The 19,142-nt window shown below is 42.6% G+C and overlaps 1 protein-coding gene across 6 annotated transcripts in view; it reads right to left on the bottom strand.

Annotated features, from left to right (window-relative positions):
- Positions 1-19,142, bottom strand: part of KMT2A (lysine methyltransferase 2A) — a 71,859-nt gene that overhangs the window by 10,909 nt on the left and 41,808 nt on the right. For 5 of the 6 annotated variants that reach the window (XM_064482096.1, XM_064482097.1, XM_064482098.1 and 2 more), the window contains 16 exons: positions 18,777-18,950; positions 17,920-18,030; positions 17,551-17,624; positions 16,741-16,934; positions 16,310-16,416; positions 15,174-15,311; positions 13,983-14,141; positions 13,604-13,721; positions 13,403-13,481; positions 12,191-12,351; positions 11,815-12,000; positions 7,356-11,601; positions 6,617-6,697; positions 5,581-5,645; positions 4,284-4,454; positions 2,889-2,963 (listed from right to left, as the gene is read on the bottom strand). In XM_064482096.1, the coding sequence (XP_064338166.1) occupies positions 2,889-2,963; positions 4,284-4,454; positions 5,581-5,645; positions 6,617-6,697; positions 7,356-11,601; positions 11,815-12,000; positions 12,191-12,351; positions 13,403-13,481; positions 13,604-13,721; positions 13,983-14,141; positions 15,174-15,311; positions 16,310-16,416; positions 16,741-16,934; positions 17,551-17,624; positions 17,920-18,030; positions 18,777-18,950 (6,139 nt within the window). Of the gene's footprint in view, positions 1-2,888; positions 2,964-4,283; positions 4,455-5,580; positions 5,646-5,877; positions 5,933-6,616; positions 6,698-7,355; positions 11,602-11,814; positions 12,001-12,190; positions 12,352-13,402; positions 13,482-13,603; positions 13,722-13,982; positions 14,142-15,173; positions 15,312-16,309; positions 16,417-16,740; positions 16,935-17,550; positions 17,625-17,919; positions 18,031-18,776; positions 18,951-19,142 lie in introns of those variants that run through there. The other variant, XM_064482100.1, reaches the window with a different exon arrangement.

Below are 19,142 nucleotides of genomic sequence, written 5' to 3'. Positions count from 1 at the left end.
CTGAAAGAAATTAAAGCAGACTTAACTAAGTGGAAATACATTTCATGTTCATGGATTGGAAGACTTAAAACTGTCAATACTACCCAAGGTGATCTACAGATTCAATGCATTCCCTACCAAAATCAAAAATGACCTTTTTTGGGGGTGGGTGGATGTGGCTCAGTGGTAGGGCACATGCTCAACATGCAGGAGGTCATGGGTTCAAGCCCCAGTACCCACATTAAGAAAAAATGACCTTTATGGCAGAAATAGAAAAGCACATCCTTAAATTTGTATAAAATTGCAAGGGATCCTGAACTGGCTAAAAAATCTTGAGAAAGGGCCACACAACTCCTGATTTTAAAACTTACTACAAAGCTACAATAATCTTAACAGTGTGTGTGGTACTGGTATAAAGACAGACATATAGACCAATGGGACCGAGCAGAGTCCTGTAATAAGCCCTTGCATATTTGATCAAATGATTTTTGACAGGAGTGATAAGACCATCCAATGGGGAAAGAACAGTCTTGCCAACAAAGGTTCTGGAAAAACTGCATATCACATGCAAAAGAAGGAAGCTGGATCCTTATCTAACACCATATATAAGAATTAACTCAAAATAGATTAAAGACCTAAATGTAAGACCTAAAACTATAAAACTCTTAAAAGAAAGCACAGGACAGAAGCTTCACTGACACTGGACTTGGCAATGGTTTTCTAGGTATGATGTCAAAGGCACAGGAAACAAAAGAAAAAACAAAGACAAACTGGACTTCATGACGATTAAAAAATTTTGTGCATCAAAAGACACTAAAAAATGTTGGTATTTTATGATTTCTCTGAATTCTATCTCAAATCCCTTCAGCCAGGATAATGGTCTTAATTTGCCATATTAGGTATATTAGGTTAAATAAATAAATGTAAACAGCTATATAAAAATAAATAGCTGCCATAACACCAAGTTCATTATTTTAATTAATCCTCACAACAAATACTGAAGGTTGCATTAATATTCCCACACAAGCAGACTGAGACTTGGAGAAGTAAATTAGCTTGCACCCAATATAAAACTGATAGCAAAAGAGTGGAAACGGTGTTTGAACCCAGTCTCTGCCTCCAGAGCTCATGGTTTCTAACCACCATTCCACAGGGCAGTAAAAGACGGGTAAATCAAAGGGATCTTTGTCCCGTTGGCAGAAAGAGCTGGGCTACTCAATTTGAGGCTGAGAACACTGAACTCAGGATGCTGATTTCCTCCAGGAGCAGAGTCTTACACTTAACTATCAGTAATTGGTTCAGAGTGACTCCTGGGAAAGGCCATAAACAAATTTAGTCACAAGTTCACTTAATGACCACCACAGCTGGACAGAGCAGGTCCTGTGAACCATATTTTCTTGCATCCCTCTACCCCCCAAATATCTCCCTCACCAATCAAAAACAAAAAACAAAAAAGACACCATCTACACAATAAAAAGGAGGCAGCCCACAGAATGAGAGAAAGTATTTGCAAATCCTATCTGATAAGGGATTAATATCCAGAATATGTAAAACTTCTAAAATTCAACAACAACAAAACAAACAGCCTGATTAAAAAACAGACAAAGGACTTGAACAGACATTTCTCCAAAGAAGATATATAAAGGAACAGCAAGCACATGAAAAGATGCTCAACACCCTGAATCATCAGAAATGTAAATCAAAACTACGAGATACACCCTATATCCATTAGGATGGCTATTATAAAAAAAAACCAAAACCCAGAAAATAACAAGTGTTGGTGAGGATGTGGAGAAATCAGAACTCTTGTGCACCACTGGTGGAACTGTGAAACGGTATAGCTGTTGTAGAAAACAGTACTGCAGTTCCTTAAAAAATTGAAAATAAAATTACTATAGGATCCAGCAATTCCACTTCTGGGTATACACCCCCCAAAATCGAAAGCAAAATCTTGAAGTGGTATCTGTACACCCATGTTCATAGCAGAATTACTCACAACAGTGAAACTGTGGAAGCAACCTAAGTGACGGATCAATGAGTAAGAATAAATATGATATATACATACAATAGTATATTATTCAGCCTTAAAAAGGAAGGCAGTTCTCCAATCGCTACAGCATGGATGAACTTGATGTTATGCTAAGTCAAACAAGCACTGTAGGATTCCACTTACAGTAGTTAAGTCATAAAGATAAAAAGCATGAGGGTGGTTACCAGAAGCTGAGGGAGGGGGAGGATGGACAGTTACTGCTGAATGGATAGAATTTCAGTTTTACAAAACGAAAAGTTATGGGGATGAACAGTGGCGATGGCTGCGCAATGTGAATGTATTTAACACCATTGAATTGTATACTTAAAAATAATTAAAATAGCAAATTTTATGTTAGGTGTATTTCACTACACACACAAAATTCATCTGTAAAAGAGAAAAGGAATGAAGTACTGAGGCAATGTTCTAGCAGAGAGAAATCTTGAAAGCATTATGTGAAATGAAGGAAGCCAGTCACAAAAGGCCACATGTTTTATGATTCCATTTATAGCAAACGTACAAAACAGACACATTTAGAAAGACAGAAAGCATATTGATGGCTGCCAGGGGCTGGGGCTGGGGAATGACTGCTGGTGGATATGGGGGGTTTCTTTCAGGGATGATGAAAATGTTCTGGAATTACACAGTAGTGATGGTCTGCACAACTCTGTGAATATACTAAAAGCCAAAGATTTGTATGCTTTACGTGGGTAAACTGTGCAGGATAAGGATTGTATCTCAGTAATGGTATGAAAAATGCTTTTTTAAAAAAAAGAAAGTTCATTTTTTTTTTTTTTTTGGTAGAATCAATACTGTAGCCTAGACCCACAAGTTACCAGAATATCCTGAGACAGGAGTAAAACGCCCACGGCAGCATTACCTGCAAACGAGAGCTGCTTTAAGCGGGCATTTGACCGAGCTTCCTGGACTTTGTCTGTCAGTGACTTCCAGGCATCTGTGAGGAAATAAAATATTCAGTCAAACACCTCTTAATACCAATGGCATGAAAATACCCCCTGCTAGAACAGCGTTTTGTTGTTTTCCTAGTTTAAATCAGTTCAGTGCCTAAGAGAGAAGCCGGAAGGTCACTACCCAGCAGTGCTCCTCTGTGCAAAGGATACAGAAGCAGAGGGGAGAGTCTGCCTTCTGAAATGACCCCTGAATCCCCAAAGCACTCACTTCCCTTGATGATAGTCTGAGTTCCAAATGTGAATGTCTGGTGTTAATTCCTTCTCCCTTCAAACTCCTCTAGTACTTACTGCCTAGAGAACACCTACCTGGTTCTTCAATGGCTAATGAACACCTACCTCTGAGCTTAGGACACAAAGATGAACAAAAAAATTAAATTCTAGCCCTTATGGGAAGTTCTCTATTCAATAAGACATAAAAGTAAACGAACATTTACAAAACAAATTTAAAGCTATGAGAGGGAAACATTTAAGATTCTAAAAGAAGCAGAAAGGAGGGAGCGCTTATCTGCCTTAAAAGGTCAGGGAAGACTTTCTAAACTGATACACATTTGTTGGATCCCAAGGCTTTAATAAGGGGGTTAGGAGAGGGCAGGTTGTCTGCCGGAGGTGGCTGGGAGCAGAGATCCCTGCAGCAGGCCCTGCAGAGGCAGAGGGGTGGGAAGATCTTGGGAGATGGGAGGCAAGCCCCCCCCACGGACAGGGCAAGTGTCTTGAGCTTGCCCTGGGGCCGACAAGCCTGCCAGAGCTGATGAGCGGTTTGTTTCCTTGGGTTTATTATTTATTTGCAAGAAGGAGCAGGGCTCTGTGGGGGGCTCTGGGCAGAAGCTGGCACTGTGCTGCCCCCTGGCGGCTTCCTAGCAAGGGCAGTGCCCCTCAAGGCACGCAGAGCCCTAGGGGGTGGCTGGCCCCCTTTGTAGAGCTGATTCTTGAACGATGAGCTGGAGTTCAGCAGGTGAAGGAAGGCAGAAAAGAACACTCCAGGCAGAGGGAGGCACAGGAATGAGAGAGAATGGCAGTGAAGGTGCTCAGGAAAGTGGCTGTGATTGGGGAGATGAGCAGAGGTCTCCTGTGCTCTGCTAAGGTGTGTGCAATCTTAAAAACACAATGTGTATTATTAGATTTTCACCCAAGTTATGGACTAATAACACTAACTCCTTAAGGACATGTTAAATATACAGTGCTTCCAAGATCATCCCTAACGCCTAGCACAGAACTGCACACGTAAATGGTGCTAATGTAGACAAAGTGCAGCTCGAGCTGAAGAGAGCCTGCGCTGCTGGGCCGACCTAATTTTACCTACTCACCTTCAATACTTTCCGCACAGATCTGAAAGCCATCGTCACTGGAAATTTCAAAAACAAGTCCTTTCTTGGGCTTTTTCTCAGCAATGCTTTCCTTTCGCTTCTGTTCCTGCTGGAGCCAAAGCATCAGTGGAGAGCTGAAATTACTTTCTTCTTCTTCTGCTGTCTTAGGTTCTGTGCAGGAGAAAAGAGATGGGGCCAAAGTAGTTGCAACAGCCAACACTTACAGAGTACTTCAGGTACATTATCTCCAGGCCTGACAACATCCCACCCCGCTCCCAGACAACAAGCCCAAGGCTCAAAGAGGAGGAGCGGCTTGCCTGAGGTCATAGCTAGAAACCAACAAAAGCTAGAATTTTTTTTTTACATGAAGTTTTACTGTCTCTGCAGTAGTTTCTAGTATGACAATCTGACAGTTTTTCAGTAAGTACTTGTCCTCAATAGGGTCAAAGCTAAAAAACACTGGTTAATATGTACGGGTCACTATGTATGAGGCACATTTCTAGGAACTCCCTGCATATTAACTCAGATACACCTCACAACAATCCAATGACGTAGGTGTTACTATCATCTACATTCTAAAGGTGAGAAAACTGAAGCAGAGAGAGGTTAAGCAGCCCACGTTCCTGTAGCTAACACACGGTAAAGCTGGGATTTCAACCCATCTGGCTCCAGAGTCTGCACCATCAGCCACCACCTGCCAAGGCGCCTTCTTACAGAAAGATGTATCAACCCTTCCAAGGAATCAGCAAATCAGCAGAACCTGACTGCATTCCAAATCTTATGTCTAAAAATTTTCTCTGCCTGGTTTTCTTCTGGGATCCCTTCGACGGAAGTGGATAAAGCCTTATATTCAGAGCTCCCTAGTTTTGAAACGACCAGCTGTTTACTAATCAGATTCATGGGACAGATGACAGGTGTGTCTGGTGTCAGAACCTAACCCTGGCTATATTATACAATAAAAATGGTTCTTGGTTTTCATCAGTGACAACTAAGGGATGAAGGCAAGTTATCACTAGCTGTTGAAGTCACACTGCTGTTACAGCAAATAGAGCAGGAGAGTATTTCTAGGTTTTAGTCTTGTGTCCTTTAGTTGACAGACGATCACAGAGTGTGTAGTGGAAGAACACTGAACCAGGAAACAGATGCTCTGAGGTTCAGTCTTCAACTCTGGCCAATCATTTAACTTCTTTAGAGCTTTGATTTTTTTTTTTTTAATCTAGAAAATCAGTAGGTAACATAGGTGATTTTTATAGTACTTTTGGCTTTGAAATTCTAATCTGTTAATCCACCCACATACCTGAACTTTCTTGTTCATTTGCTGGATTTTGTGCTGTCTGAATCTCAGGAGGAACAGCCACTTGCCTAAATGAAAAGAAAACCAAATGTGAGATGTGATACCAGCAACTTCTTTACTTCAGAGATGAAAAGTGCCCATAACCTGCCATACGGCTGTATCCGTTATACAAGACAACTGCTAGGCGTGAACCACAGGATGCTTTGTGTGCAAACTGTTGAATGACCACCACCACCACCGCTCTACTGTATGGCATATAACATCAACTATCTTTTGTGAGGTTCTTTCCCAAACACTGACATTAAGGTTCTGCTTTTGGAGTTGTAGACTGTGTCCTTGAAATTCTTCTCACACCCTTAAGTATTAGGAAAAAATAAAAGGACACTTGTTAGAAACAGTTCTGGAGTTACTTCAATGAGTTAACTGGTTTAATTAGAAACAAAAGTAAGCTGCATGAACCAGTAAACCACACCAATATTCACTTTTTACAATTAAATAAATCTTGTAAACAATCCAGAGGCAGATCAATAGGGCACTAGTTAAATAAATTACTCCAGCTTGACACAATAGAACTGGGGGCAGCCATTAAAAAAATGAAGGGCAACCATTAAAAAATGAAGGGCAACCATACATACTGGCACAGAAATATGTACACAATACAATATAATATGTGAAAAAAACAAGCACAGAACAGTATGTACAGCAGAATTCATTTTTATGTAAAAAAGGTATATACATATTCATACATACACCCATGTGTACCTGTATAAGCACAAATGTCTGCATGAACGAAAACAAATTACAAGCAGTGATTACTTCTAAGGAATAAACTGGGAAGAGAGCAGGCACAATGAACACGGAGCCATTATCCATTATTTAAATAATTCGATACTTTTTTTTTATAACCATGTATTAATTCCATTAAAAAAAAAAAAAAACCTTTGGCAACAAAAATCAATACTAATCAGGAAGAGCTATTTTCTAAATGAGGTGGACAGAACTGAGGGCTGACTCTAAGGGAACTAAGCTTTGTACCTACCCTGCAGGCTGCCCGCACTCCTTCTGTGATGCCTGCTCCACGCTGGCTGTATCCTGCTGCTCAGCCTCTGCTCCTGGAGTCCTGGAACAGAATCATTCGTATCTTTTCAAGGAAAACACCAGTAAATATGCACGGACCATGGAGGTCAGTCTAAAGGAACAACACTAACAGGATCTGATCAAACGTATGTGCTCTGGTGACACAGGTTAGACAGTGGTTACCTCAAGGGGGTGCTAAGAAAGGGCACCAGGAGCCTTCGGGAACACTTGCTTTGTATCTTGATCTGAATGGCGGCTACACCAGAGCACATCTAGGTACAAAACTCACTCGTGCACTTTATGTATGTTATATTTTAATGATAATGTTTCCAAAAAAAAGGACACGAGGAGGACCCACAATAGGTGGTTTTGCCCTCCAGGCAGGAATAATCATCCCTTAGTATCTAACACTCAGCAAAAAAGAAACAGGAGCAAACAGCGGCCCTGTTTTAGGTCAGAATGAAGAGTAATGAGAGATGTGGCTCTATCCAAGGGACAAACTGCCCATGGACGGAACTAAATTCTACTCTGTAAATCACCACTGTGAGGGAAGAAAAAAACCCAAGTCAAAACCCAGAAAACTCCTGAGTAGTGCAGCTTGGACAGAAGAGCGTCCCTACCAGAAGACCACCACTTCCCCAGCCTCTAATCCAGAGCACGAACCCCACAGCCCCAGCCCAGCCAACGCCCAGATCTCTCACCCTGTGCCTGAGGTCAGCGGTGTCGTGTTGGCTTCTTGGTCTGGAATGTGTGCTTCAGAAGAACTGGTCCGTGAGTGGGAAACTTTGTGCTTCTTGCCACTCCCTTTGTCCAGAGGCAGCTGAATCCTTTTGATTTTTGGTTTGGGTTTAGTGGGACCCGGCACTGAGGGACCTGCTGACTGCTGTCCGGAGGATGGCGAGCCCCCAGGAGAGGCGGAGCTGGCTTGCATAGCTGAGGATAAAGCCTTGTTCTGCTCTAGCCCCACACTATTAGGAGCATCTACTGTCTGGGTAAAGCTGGATCCCTGGGTCCCTGGAGCGGAATCAAGATCCCGCTGGGCAGAGAGAATCCCAGTTTTGCTGGCAAGGAGCTGGTTCACATGCTGAAGCTGATAGGGCTCTTCCGCTTCCCCAGAGGGTGAGGCAGCTGTTATGCCTGTGGTTTGAGTAGAGGGGAGCACACGGATGCTAGACGCTGCTGTCATTGCAGCAGTAGAGGGAGGCTGTGATGTCCCCAGTTGTGGAAACATTCCTGAACTTGGTGGGAGAGCCACAGGCTGGTCCTGAATCCCCAGGCTCTGCTGGCTGGTTTTGATTAAAAGGTTGCTTATGGAGCCAATATCCGGGGTACCGAGCAACCTCGGGTTGGTTAACGCGACATGGCCTGGAACGGACGCGCTACTTGTGGGGGCGGTTGTAGTTTGCATGGATACAACGTTCAAGACGGAGGAACCGGATGCTAAGCCAGACACAGGCCCTGAGGTGGGGTGGCCAGTGTCCTGGCTTATGGTGGACGTGCCCGCCGCTGAGGCAGCCGTTCCTCCCACACTCTGTGGTAACAGGGGTGCCTGTTCAAAATACATGATGCCAGATTTAGACCTTTTTATGATGTTGGGGACAGTTCGGTGAGATGAAGTGTTAAGTGACCCCAAATCTAACAGATTGGGATGATTTGGAAGCTGGGAGGGAGTGAAGTTAATCAGTGTCATGTTGGAAACCACATCGGAAGGGGCAATGTTTGAAGGGGTACTAGAGGGAGCAAGTTTTTTATTCTTTCGGGTCTGTAGACGAGATATGGGTCTTTTCTTGAGTCCAGAGGATGGAGTGGCTACTGTGGTACTGAGGTCTGTCCTCTGGCTGGCTTCTGAAACCAAAAGTTGGGGATCTGGAGGAGGCTGAACCCCAATAAGTAGGCCTGAAGGAGGACTGCTGATGTTAGGTGGGAAGCTACTTTGAGTAGCTGCAGGGAAGGAATGTAAGTGCTGGTGATGAGGCATGGGGAGCAATCCTTTGCTAGCAGGAGGGAACAAAGACTGAGAAGCTGGCAAGCTTGGATTCAGTCCTGTGGTTAGGGTGAGACCACTTCCCATGGGCCCCAATACTGAAGTATTTGTCTCCATCACACTGGGTGCAGAACTAACAGAAGAGGTCAACTGGATTTTTTGGGTCACTCCATTTGGAAGAGTTTGGAGAACATAAAGTGGCTGCATGTTCTGGTTAACAACAATGAGCTTCTCAGTGGCTGGTTTCAGGTGGGGTGGAGTGGTCTGGACAGCAGCATTAGAAATCTGAGATGGGCCGGGACTATCGGTAGAGTTGGGCACGTATTTCTGGTTCTGGATAGGAACAGTAGGGGAAACAGGTACCTGAAGGCCAGGGGTGCTACTGTTTCTAGTTAAATCCTGATTGTTGCCATGACCTTGCTCCACTGAACCGCAAGGAGGGCTGGAGATGTGGTCGGCATCCATATGTCCTTGGATAAAGTGATCAGGAGTCATGTGGCCTTCAGGGGTGGGATCTACTCCTGGACTCAGCAGGGCAGAGTCACCTTCAGAGGAAGCCACAGATTTTTCTGTGATGGTTACTCTCTTCTCTCCTGAGTCTGAGATGACAGCTAGCCTACTGGGGTTCTGGCTAGGGACAGTGGGACTCCGGGTGGTCAGGACAGAGAGATCTGACGGGAGCTCTAGCGGCAGCTCAAACTGTTCCTCTGCTGAGATGGAGGAAGAGACACTACTGTCCACGGGTTCTGCTGTTGGCAACTGCTGAGAAAACACTTCAAAGAGACCCATGTCTTTTTCGCGATTACTATCAAGACCCAGACCTTCACCAAGATTCAGGAGTTCTGATGACGAGGACTCTGGGCTCTCACCCAAAGCCTGCATGGACGGAGTATTCTTCAGTACAAAGTCCATGATGTCTGAGGGCAGGATGTTCCCACAGTCATCGCTGTTGTTATTGTCAGAATCGGATTTCAGGAGCTCGGTGTTATAGGTGTCCAGCAGATTTTTGTCCGAGGGGGTGCTTGTGTGGACTCTGCGGCTTGACTCCAGTGAGCTGAGCTGAGCTTCCAAGGAGTCCTGTCCCTGTGTTTTCACTCTGCTTACAGAGTGGCAGTTATCCATCTTCGGCTCATTTTTGTGGCCCACAGGGCTCTTAATGACGTGCTCTTTCTCACTAGCGTCTTCAGGCCGGTCCATCTTCAGGTTCTCTGTTCCGTTTTCCTTGCTGTTTCTTTTTGGAATCTGGCTGCTTTTCCTCGTTGTGGCTGTGATGCTCGTATCGCTCTCCGTCCCGTCATCGACACCGTCCAACTGGGAGATTTTGGGAAGATCACACTGTTCCTCCTCCCGAAATAAATTATGGGATGCCAGCCGTTCCTCTACACTGGAAGAAATCACTGTCCTGGTGAAATTGTAATAGTATAAATCGTCTTCATCGGAAGTGCTCAGGTCGTCAGCCCCGTCCACCTGCCCTTCAGCCGATCTCTTGCCTCGCTTCTTCCCAGTTGAGCTGCTATAAAATGGAATGTCTTCTTCACCGTAGGATCTTACTCCGTAGAGTGGAGTGAGCCCGAAGAACATGTTAGAACGTGCCCGGGCACTGCGACGGGGATACCTCCTCTTGAAGGAGCCATCCTCCTGAGGCTTGGGACCATCTGGAAGCATGAGGTTTCTGTCCTGTACTGGAAGATTCTGATAGTTGTTACTTTGAGAATCCTGGGATGAGGTATTATTGGGGCTTGGCTGGGCCACTGGACCATGCCCTGGACTTTCAGAGGCTGCAACTGGTTCTGTTGGAGATGCTGACTCCATTTGCAAAGGGGAAACAGGACTACCTTCTTTCAGGGTGTTCTTGGACTGACTCTCACTCTCCATTTTAAGAGGTGTCAGTGTTACTTTGACTGTGCGTTTCCGAGGTGTCTGCAATTCCTTGGCAGATCCTTCTGCTTGCGTGGATGGAGCTTTGGGGACTCCTGGAATAGAATGGACTTTGTCCCCAATCTTATCAGAAGGAAGATTATTACATGGTCGTTGCCCCATGAACTCAGGAGTCAAAACTTCATCAGCGAACTCTGGCTTTAGGTTTCCTTCCTCACCAGTTGTCACCTGACCAGGTTCCAAAAAAGATTTACTGGAATGCTTTTCTTTGAAAGTTTCTTTACAAGATTTTTTCCCTTTCTGTCTCCTATCTCTGGAGCTAGATCCCACGTGTTCATTGGTAATGGATGACCTGTTGCTCACTCCAGACAGCTTCAAGGTTTTGACTTCAGCATCTTCATCAGGAGGGGGCTTTGCTGACTGGTGAGAATCTGTACGTTGGTCTCGATCGTTCCTCTGCCCTCGCAAATGGAGTGGTGGGAAGGGGAGGGTCTCCTTAGAAGAAAATGGCACTGAAGAGAGTTCGGCAAAAGTGCCCATTTTACTAACATTTATTTCTCCAGACGTTATGTTATGAACCTGCGGGGCCAGTTTCGGAATGCCAGGGTAAGCCACGCTGTGTGCAGATCCCTCTGAGTTCTTGGAACTCGGCACTTTGGTCTTCTCCCCCTTCAAGGAGGAGCTCTTGTATGCCAAGTCGGAAGCACTGGAATGCTTCACTTCCGAAGGTGAAGAGCCATCCAAATGACTGGTTTTCGTGCCCACAGTGACCACTGTCCTTTGCAAATTTGAAGAGGTGGGAGTATTTTGCCCTAAATGAGTATGTGAATTCAGTGGCCCTAAGACATGATCAGCTGCTTTGGCACTTGACTCATGATCTGCAGCAGTCCCTCCAGTGGAGGCTGAGGAAACGCTATTCCTGGAGTAAGCACTCCCAGTTCTCATTGGAGACATTATGCGGAGTTTAGACCGCTGGGGAGACAAAGAAGAAGTACTGTGACGCCGGGAGCCAATGCTTCGAAGTCCAGAGGACAGTAAAGGATCACCCACTGTGACTATTTCATGAGTGGTTGGGGTAGGACTTCCTAATGAGAGAGAAAAAGTAATAAAGTCTATTACAGACAGAACAAATGGGTTGCAGTCACTGGTTTCAATGACTTGGCTATATACGTTTATAGGTAACAGAAAACCAACATTTTCAATTAGCAAAAGTCACTAAGACAAAGTTGCCTGAAAGAATTACAAACTGATCTTTGAGCTGACCTTCTTAGGTCAAGTAGGACGGTGAGGTCCTTTACCTGCAGAAGGCAGTGGCCGACAGCCAGGGGATCTCTGTGTTGGAGAATAACTGGGTGTTCGAATCCTAGGGACCTTCGAGATGACATGATAAAAACAGGAACTGGAGGTTTGCGAATGAGGAGGTCGGTCTGGTGATGGAGGACTTACAATTTCAGCTGCATTTTGACTTTCCTTAGATGACATTTCTGTGGCAGGAAATAAAAATCTCTTACTAAAAAAGTTTAATTAAAATAAACAAATGAACCAATAAAAGCCAGCTATCAGATAAATGCCAAAATAGAAACATGCGACCTCCGAAAGCAATGCCTTTTCCCGCCCTTCAATCACAATATTCCCCGACATCTAATTCAAGTCCCATCTTGATTAAAGACTAACCTGCAAAAGACGTTGGACTATGAGCGATGGTCCTGTTTTCATCATGTTCCACAGTGCTGTTGATGTCTGGCTCCACAACTGGAGGACGGCATTCAACTATCTTGCAGGTGTACACACAGCGCTTGCGAGCATCCGTGGTGCTCCAGTACACCCTAGAACACCTGCAAACAGATGTGTAAAGATCACCGTGAGTCACAGTACAGAAGCAGAGACTAACGTCTGTCAAAACCTCTTCTCATCCTAGGTCCCTTGACCTCCTTGATTTACCAAACTAGCTTTATTTCACAGATTCTTATTAGAGCCTGCCCTAATTAGGGTGTTCCAAGCTTTTTGAAGTCCTTGGTTTTTCCTGGCCTCTCAGAAGACAGCATCAAATCTTTTGTATTGTATTGCAAGCAGGGGACAAAAGTAGTAAAATATCCTAAAATGCAAAGAAAGAAAAATACTAGCTACTACAAGAGATAGTTATTTGCCTTGAGGAAGTGATTCCTGCCCCACCATGTGTACAAGGTGAGGAAAGAGCAAACCTGGGGTGTTTCCTTTGGGAGAAGAGCTCCACCAGACAAGAAAAATATAACTGCTTCAAATCTGCTGCTTGCTGATGGAGCCTGGTTTATCCAAAGAGCTGCCAGCTGAATGTGGAGTACAGACTGCGATGTCAAAATCGAAAAGCAGAATAAACTGGAGTATATATAATAAAATGAGACTCCAAAGTGGGAGATAGAAAGGGAATTTTAAATTTATATTGTCAGCTTGCTAAAAGTTTAAACTATTCGCTTCATATAGGAAAGAGTCTAAATTCTTACTGGTGAATCTGAGTGTTATTGTGAGGATTTATATTTTTAAAAGGACCTATAAAAAATGTCAAAATTTTTTACAGGACAGAGGCATGAGGTGTTTGATCCATGACAACCGTCTGCACTTCTGAACTGAGATGAATGGAATTTAAGTGGAATCTGAAGAGACTGACTTTGTGTTTTCTAGTTAGTTTTTATTTGGAAATGATTCTGAAATTATGCCAATAATACTTCCCTTCTGCAATTGAATCTAGCTGACATAAAATGATGCCTTAGTCCCAATCTACATGAGGTAGCAAAAAAAGCAACTAGTTAAAAGTCACTAACAAATATGGCTCTACATTTAATGACCTGCCCACTGCCTCAGGGTGCTCAAGTGGTGAGGCTGCTGTCTGCTCTTTACAGAGCTACTTACTGGTATCCAATAGGAAAGAGCTTATCCTCACAGTCAGAGAGGTCGTTCAGAATCCCCAGGCAGTCAATTGTCATGGAGCCTGAGCAAGGAAAGAAGAACTGATCAGGGGCGGTAACAGGAAGGCTCACGTTATAACTGAAGACTGGAAAGTACCTCAGTGACACAGCCAGCCTTCCCCAACAACCAAGGCTCATGTCATACCAATCATCATGTGGATATTCTCTGGTTCCAAGCCATTGAGAAACTTCCTTCTCAAGCTGATTCCTTCAAAGTCCACAAACACTCTTCTAAAAACTTCAAATCCATTCTCAGGAACCACCTTCAATGAAAAGCCAGGGTGGCGGTTAGGCTATCCCTTTACACGTCAGACTCATGATACCGACCCTCTCAAAGAGAAAGACACAGCGTCTCTCAAAGTCACCCTTCTGATTCACTAGCAGGACCTCTGTATTTTCTCCTAAGAGGAGGTGATTCTAGGAACACCTAGTTGGAAGGTAAAATAAAGTTTATCATCTTGCTATTTTCAGCCTCTTCTCCTTGAATTCCTAGAGAAGTCAAAAAGCAACTAAAGCTGTCTCACCTCGCCTTTGATCAAATCCCGATGTCGCTGGCAGTACACTTTTTTATCATCCAGAAACACACAGTTCTTGGCTCGGGAACACATGAAGTGATAGTTGCTGGTGCAGGATGTGAGGCAGCAACCCACTGTGGCTCCTGGCTTTTGGCAGAATTCACATCTCTGGCAATCCAGAAAGAACAGAGTCCGAGTTAGACTTTCAGATGTTTTAAGCCATTTTCCATCTCCTTTACAGAGTCACCCCATTCTAGGTTTCCCCCAATTCGTTTTGTTATTGGTAATCTGCTGAATTACAGAGAAGTGATATGAGCCCTAAAGCCTCAGCTACAAATCCTTTCTCTCCCATTGACCATGGGGCCTATAACTATTAAGTATTAAATTTAAATATTACAATTTGACTTAGAACTTGGATCAAAAAAAATTTTTTTCCTAGGATACACAATTGATTTAGAGAAGATGGAACTTTCAAGAGCGATGCTAAAAATGTCATCTTGCTAGAAAGTTATCATATCCAAAAGAACTCAAGTCTAGAAAGATTATACTGGTCAGAAACACATGGTTCTCTAATAACTAGCCTTAACTGGCAGCCTTATTATGATCCAAAGATTTCCTTCAACTAGCCTGTATCACCACCTTATTCTGTCACCTTATTCAGTCACAGTCTGGGCTCCTCTCCAGGGAAGACTTACTTGTACTCTCCACACATTTTACTTACGTTTCTTATGTATGTACTATTTGTTTGTTTCTTTCTGATAATCCTTCATTTTCTCCCCTCCCATAAAACATAGCTTTAAAAATTTTACTCTTTCATGGACTTTTCTAATTACTCTCACCTGCTACCGATCACTTTCTATATCCCCTCTTCATGTATGTATTTTGTGGGTTTATCCTACGGGAACTCAAATTAAGAGTGCTGGGACCTCTGAGGTCATTTTGTCTAAATCACTCCATAAATTAATACCTTTCTTGAACATCTGAATGATCTCCCTAACTAGGTAAGACTCTGTTGTCTACTTTTACACCCATCCTCCAAGGGTCAGAATAGTAATCTGCTTACAGTGCACACTAATATGTCCCGTTGGCTAACCATTCTCAAGGCACAATGAAAAACACCAGAGGCAGCATTTAGCCACAGAAGAATATCTGGAAACTTGAGAGAGAGTCCTTCTCATAACATTCACCACAGGTTCTTACCAGCTGCTTGCCTCTGATCACAGCCATATGGACATTCTTTAGGGATCCATCATCATCTTCAAACACCTCTGCTGACCACAAAGCACAATTTACATGTGTCCACTCGTTTTGGCCAATGTAGAGCAAACGGCCAGCATCCTAGGAAATAGAGAAATTTCCTTTTTCTTTAAGGAATATAATGCCAAATAATGTTTTCCTTGGTATTAGCTTTACCTTAGTCAGGAGAACTTCAGTAAATCAATTCTAATTCTTTAACTCAGGGAGGTACATGAAAATCACAATTCAAAGTTGCTTTGTTTCTACCTCTCACCTTTCTAGGTTACCTGTTCCATAGACTGGAAATATTTTATAAACATAAAGAATTAAAAAATTAGCAATATGGGGGGGAGGGTATAGCTCAGGTAGTAGAGTGCTCGCTTGACATGCACAAGGTCCCCGGTTCAATCCCCAGTACCTCCTCCAAATAGATACGAATAAACCCAATTACCACCCCCTCATAACAATTTTAAAAAAGCAAAACATTTTAAAAAAAATTAGTAATATGTGTTCAGCTTATAGAAGAATTCACTGACTTCTTTAAAACTGCATTTCAAAGCCAGTTCTCTCAGCTTGCACTAAAAGAATTTTTTAATTGTAAGTTTAATTGCCAGGCCCTAAATAAGGCTTTACATACATTATTTCCTTTAATCTTCATAAGCATTCTGAGGTAGGTATTACTATTTTCCTAATTTAAAAAATGAAACTGAGGGTCAGAGAGGTTAAGCTCCTTGCCAGGGTCAACAAGTAGGCAATAAACTACCGAAATGAATCCAAGTGACCTGCCAGAACTGGGCAGCTTACCCACACTGCTATGTATCACACACAAGCTATTTACTATGCAACTTCTATTTTATTGACTTTCATAGTATCTTTTTTTTTTTTTGAGAAACTGCCTGTAGAAATTACCAGATTATCAGCACGTTAATTTAAGGTGATTCATCTTTTAAATCAGCTAAATCAGTTATAGAAAAAACCCAAGTGCCACAAGTGACAGACATTCATTGCATAAATGGCACCCAGTCATCAAGTGTAGACACAGAGGACAGAGTTGGTTACGGGTGTTTACTAAGGAGGACCTCGTGCACCAAGGTACTTACATTAGCACTGTCGTCACCGTAAGTCAAACACAATGCACACTGTCTGTTATCTTCGATGCCTGGGGGTGGGTTCAGTTCTGGACTGTCTTCTCGACTCCTATCAGTACCTTGGAACCCAAAAGATACCCAGTTAAAATTGGCAATACTGTGTCTGACTTCCAGGAGAAAAGAAAACAATTCAGCTTAAATACCCTACAGCCTATGAAATCAACACTTTCAGGAAGTGTTCAAAGTTGTGCGATCTTACCATCTGTTACATCATTTACATCAATTCCTTACTAACATTCCAAGTAAAGCAAGCATAACGATATTATTACATTTAAGGATGACCTGACATTTTTCCAACACGGAAGTATATTAAATTTAGATTCACAAAGTCAATCATTTGTACTCAGAGAGAAAGGGATAACAGTCTTCATTCAGGGCCTTACTCAAGATTGGTGGTGTAGGAGGATGCAGAGGAGTTGGTGAGTCTGGTTCTCCAGGCCCTTTAGGTTTGGGAGCTGGAATGATTTTCTTCATTAAAGGAGGCTGCTCAGTGTGGCTGTTTTCCTCTCGCTCCTGCCACTGAGCATAATTATGGTCAAGTGAAGGTGGAAGCACTGCGTTTGGTAACATCCCACTGCTGGAAATAATCGATTCAACAAGTATTTATTGAACTCCTACAAGATACCTAGAACTGTACAAAATAGTCAAATTCTTGATATCATCAGGGCACAGGCCCATGCACGAGCCTTTCACAGACTGTAAGAACAGGTCACAGAATGGCAAACTGCCTACACACAGGACATTACTATTTTTAAACATATAATCCCTATGTATTGTGACTCTTGGCTAAACTTCTAGAAACAGATAACCTTATCAATGCATCAAAGGGATTTACTGGAATAAAAATGTAAGGTTCAACATGAATCAAGAGCTGTTGATAGTACCATCTGAACTAAATAAAACAGAACCTCGTTATCACCAGTCCAATTCCTGGGCCGTACATACAGCACATGTATAACACACGTGCCACAAGCTCCCTAAAACCCAACAAACACCTCAGTAAAGAGAACAATGGGCACCAGACTATAATAAACATTAAGCATTGTCTCTAAACCAGCAATAAAAAGGCATTTCAACTGATTAATTTTTAACATTAAAACCTAGTCTAAAAAAAAAAATCTCAATCTAGAAATAAAAGAACTCTCAGATTTCAGCCATCGAGGAGAAGGAAAAAATATACTGAATTTACTCACTTGCTTGATACTTTATTTGGCTCCCAAAACCTGGACTTTTTGACACTGAACCATGGGAAAACACGTTCCATTTGCTAACAGAAAAACAAACAAACAAACAAAATGTAAGCCTGTGACAATTCGTTTGGAAACCACATAAAAACCACCAATTTCACACCAGCTTCTCTGTCAATAAGAGGCCGATTTCAGGCCACCTAGGGAAAGCTCCATCCACTCTGGGACCTCCCAGAGAATCAGAGGAATGAATTAAACCAAAAGATGATTTATACACACGGCAAAGGAAAATGTGGACAAGAATAAGCCATTCTGTTCATGGGGTAACAACCCTCAGATTAAGCATTAAAGACATGAACTATTAATATCATTCACCCGAATAAAGAAGGACTTGACCATGCTGTTGGCTTTTTTAATTTCTGGCTGTCCTCCATCTGAATTAATGGCTGCTTGAATAATCTTCACGATATCATCACTGAACTCCAACTGTATATGAAAACAAAGTATTAATTACTCATAAAACAGTGTGCTCTCAGAACAACTTCTTCTTCCCCCCTAAATCATCCAGCACAGGGATCCAACAGAAAACAGACATCCTATTTTAATACAGTGTAATTTCTCTTTAGTGGAGGCCTTTGGGATTCAGTTCATAATTAACTTGTGGTAGTCAAGAGATGCCAGACTAAAAGACAAGAATGCAAATAAATTAGCTGTATCGTGATAAGTTACCCAAACAAGGGCAATGCTTCTTTATTTAGACTAAAATGAATCAATAACTGAACAGCAAATACGGACTATGAGATAACATGTTCATTTTCTATACATTCTTAAAACCATAAAATTAAAAGGCGTCTATCTACAAACAAATACCCTATACAGAAAGACATATCATTCAGATGTGATCACAAAAGGGGCAAACCAATTAACTTCATATTAGCATTTTCCCATAAAGTTTTAATATAAAATAATTTTAATATAAAAGTAATTTTAGGGGAACTCAGGTGAAAGTCAAATAAAAGAACCATTTTTAAGACACAACCTTCCCTATTATAGCCTATCTTCCGAAACACAGAACTAAAACAATTCACATTCTTTTAGGTATTCAAAACCACATGACATTTCTACATATAATACAAATCATCTTTCAGTGCTTACACTCAGCCTCATCTCCCACAGACCCAAGGAAGCTAAACGGGCACTGGAAATTCGGGTCGTGCGCTGTAGGAACATACCACAGATGTGTAGTTCCCTTGGTCCATCTTCCTCTTGACTCCTTCCAGATCTAAAGGCTGTTGATCTTCTTGTTTGCTGACCTCAGTAAGCACGGGTGGATCAGGTCCTTCTGGGGAGCTGCGGGAAGGTATACTCTCCTCTGTCTCGGGATTTAAGTCTGGAGGCTTGGCAGCCTGTTGCCAGGAAAATAGGTTTCTTTTATCTAACACTGAAAATGAGGCACCCATGCAATTTCTATTCAAATGAATGAAGACAGTACTGAACGATGCGTTTTATAAAATCTTAAGAACTTGAGAATAATCAGAGATTTCTCAATTAAAAGAAAAGGAAAGTTAAAACACGCCATCTATCTGATAGGAGCTTTG

This window comes from Camelus dromedarius, chromosome 34 (genome assembly GCF_036321535.1).
Source record: "Camelus dromedarius isolate mCamDro1 chromosome 34, mCamDro1.pat, whole genome shotgun sequence".
Lineage (NCBI taxonomy): Eukaryota > Metazoa > Chordata > Mammalia > Artiodactyla > Camelidae > Camelus > Camelus dromedarius.
Note: the sequence above shows the minus strand (reverse complement) of the source record. Positions and strands in the feature narration are given on the sequence as shown.